General features: G+C 38.8%; 1 protein-coding gene across 7 annotated transcripts in view; it reads left to right on the top strand.

Annotated features, from left to right (window-relative positions):
* Positions 1-2,500, top strand: part of kto (mediator complex subunit kohtalo) — a 42,000-nt gene that overhangs the window by 4,692 nt on the left and 34,808 nt on the right. For all 7 annotated transcript variants that reach the window (XM_043005725.2, XM_043005721.2, XM_043005722.2 and 4 more), the window contains exons 7-12: positions 1-14; positions 530-668; positions 1,058-1,209; positions 1,385-1,479; positions 1,810-1,943; positions 2,120-2,453. The exon at positions 1-14 is cut by the window's left edge and continues 240 nt beyond it. In XM_043005725.2, the coding sequence (XP_042861659.1) occupies positions 1-14; positions 530-668; positions 1,058-1,209; positions 1,385-1,479; positions 1,810-1,943; positions 2,120-2,453 (868 nt within the window). The remainder of the gene's footprint in view (positions 15-529; positions 669-1,057; positions 1,210-1,384; positions 1,480-1,809; positions 1,944-2,119; positions 2,454-2,500) is intronic.

The raw sequence follows: 2,500 nt of genomic DNA, 5'->3' as shown, positions 1-2,500 counted from the left end.
CAGACTAGCAATGGGTAAAATATAAATTGTTTTGAGACATGAAAAGAGAGGCAACATCCATTTCAAGCTTGTTGCTTCTTCAAAAGGGAACACCATGGAAGATGCACTCATTTAATTTATTTTTTTTATTATTATTTTTTAATAAATTGTTTTCCATGATTGTATATTACTTATGTATTGGTAAGAAAAAAAAAGATCACTCATATAAATTCCTTCATTTTCCTCTCTCTGTCTCTCTTATGCATTTTACTTTATCTAAAAAAAGAACACTAATGATTTTCCATAGATATTGATATATAAGTTTTGTTTAACCTATTTAGTCTCAATTCTGTGAAGGAAATATTAATTCAGTACTTTTTACATATCTATCCAACTTACCTGTTTAACACATATATTAGAGCAAAAGTGTGTTTGGTGGTTTACATATCTGTTACCATTCGTAAATAGAGCTGACTTATCTATGCTTAAGACTGTAACCATTAAAAGATAAGATGGTGGGAACACCTTGTAAAATTAATAAACATTGCAGAGTTGGTGTAGGAGTACCAGGTTCTGGAAGCAGTCAGCCAGCGGGCCCTCCTGTCAACCCTCTCGCATCAACTTTCCAGGAGCTCCTGCTCTGCCACCAACACCGTCCCATCATTCTTGCTGCATCATGTTTCATACAGGTAAGCATGTAAAGCTATTTTTGATAGAGACATAAGGGGATAGGATTTTTATTTGGATTGTTTATTTATGCTGGTAATTAATTTGATATTGTGTTTTTATATTAGTTTTAGGATGGGGAAGAGGAAAGGGATAATAAAATGTCTTGAAAAGATCAATTGTTTTTATGTATGAGACTGAATGTTGGTGGTAAAGCAATTACATGCTCTTGTACCTAAAGTACCTAAAGCTTTTGAGTGCTCCCCACAGTTGAAGACAGTACCCTTTTATTTTACTTGGGGTCATCCAGTTCATATTTAGACGTCAATATCCTTCTAGTCTTTATCAGATACTTGCCCCCAAAATGTAAAAGTGTCCATGCTAACAATGAAACAACCATCCATCATTCCAGGCCATTACATTAGACTGCCCGACAGCACTTGTGTGGAACAATGCAGGGGAAGGCAAGGCCACCTCTTGGCTTACAGGCTCTCCGCTGGATCTGCTTCCGTGCCCACCCTCCGATCTTCCTATGCCTCCAAGATACAACAACCAGCAAGTCAGGTGAGGGATGCTTGCATTATAGTAGTTACTGCAGTCTCTTTGACTCATCTTGTCACTTCATTTTTATGTTACATGATCCTATTTCATTTTGTTAGTAACATTGTTTAAAGTTTTTGGGTAATTGATATTATCATTTTGTTATTATTATTAAGATTTATGTTTCATCTCTATTTAGAGCCCAATTGAGACTCATGGAAGAGCACATCCGCCAGCGGAGTCGAGCAGCAGAGAACAGATGGTCTCTAGACAAGTATGCTGTCAATGTTGCAGGTAAGGGCACGTGCCTTCTATACTCTTTTCTTTTACTTTCTCTGTGATGCTCATATCTCCTATCTCTTCTCTCCTCTTTCTTCTCTCTTCTCTCTTCTCTCTTCTCTCTTCTCTCTTTTCCTCCCTCCTCCCTCCCCCATCCCCCCATCCCCTCTCTCTCTCTACCTACTCTTTGTCTTCCATTTTTGTCAGTGCTAATAAGAACAATATAATTAACTCAGGAGTTTAAAAGCTACATATCTTGAATAACAGAAATATTTGAGAGGTTAATTTTTTTTTTATAAAAAGAAACTTAAAAGACAGCATCTAAGACTATTAAAACGTTAACAGGGTCAACCATTAACCGTGTGCTGGCAACTTTAGCAGCTCTTGACCGGCACTGTTTTGACCGTGTTGACTCTAATAATTCACTGGACACTCTCTACACAAAGGTGTTTGGATCCACCAAAGAAGCAAATAATGAGGTAAGTTCATATTTTTCTTTTGGTGTTTTACCATATTTGCCTGGATGATTATCATTTCTTGTTCTCTTTTTTTCTATTTTGATTTATATATATTATTGGATGTAGGATGTAAGCTAATACAGTAAAAAACAAACAAACTTTTCTTTATAACACTTAAGGGAACCTATTTCCTACAGAATCCCAGCAGCAACAGCAGCAGTGGCAGCAATGTGGCAACAGGCAACACTACAGGCAGTGGCACTTCCAACAGCAACAACAGCGGCATCAACAATGAAGAAGCTGTTGTACGTACACTCTGCGAGTGGGCTGTGTCAGTACAGCGCTGTGGGGAGCACCGGGCACTAGTTGTAGCTCGGCTGCTGGAGAAGAGACAGAATGCACTCACTTCTGCTGAGAGCGATCTACCGGATGAGAAGGACTCTGTCACCTCCTCCCAGATGGCGGCGCCCGGCGGTTGTGTGTTCCAGAACCTCCTCCTAAAGTTCCTGGATACTCAGGCCCCCGTACATGGTGAGGGTTGCTTTATTTAGACCTCTTTAATAATAACCTTTCATTTT

This window comes from Penaeus japonicus, unplaced genomic scaffold (genome assembly GCF_977035675.1).
Source record: "Penaeus japonicus unplaced genomic scaffold, GWHDUDI00000001_assembly GWHDUDI00000019, whole genome shotgun sequence".
NCBI classification, from domain to species: domain Eukaryota; kingdom Metazoa; phylum Arthropoda; class Malacostraca; order Decapoda; family Penaeidae; genus Penaeus; species Penaeus japonicus.
This window is presented reverse-complemented; position numbering and strand designations above follow the sequence as displayed.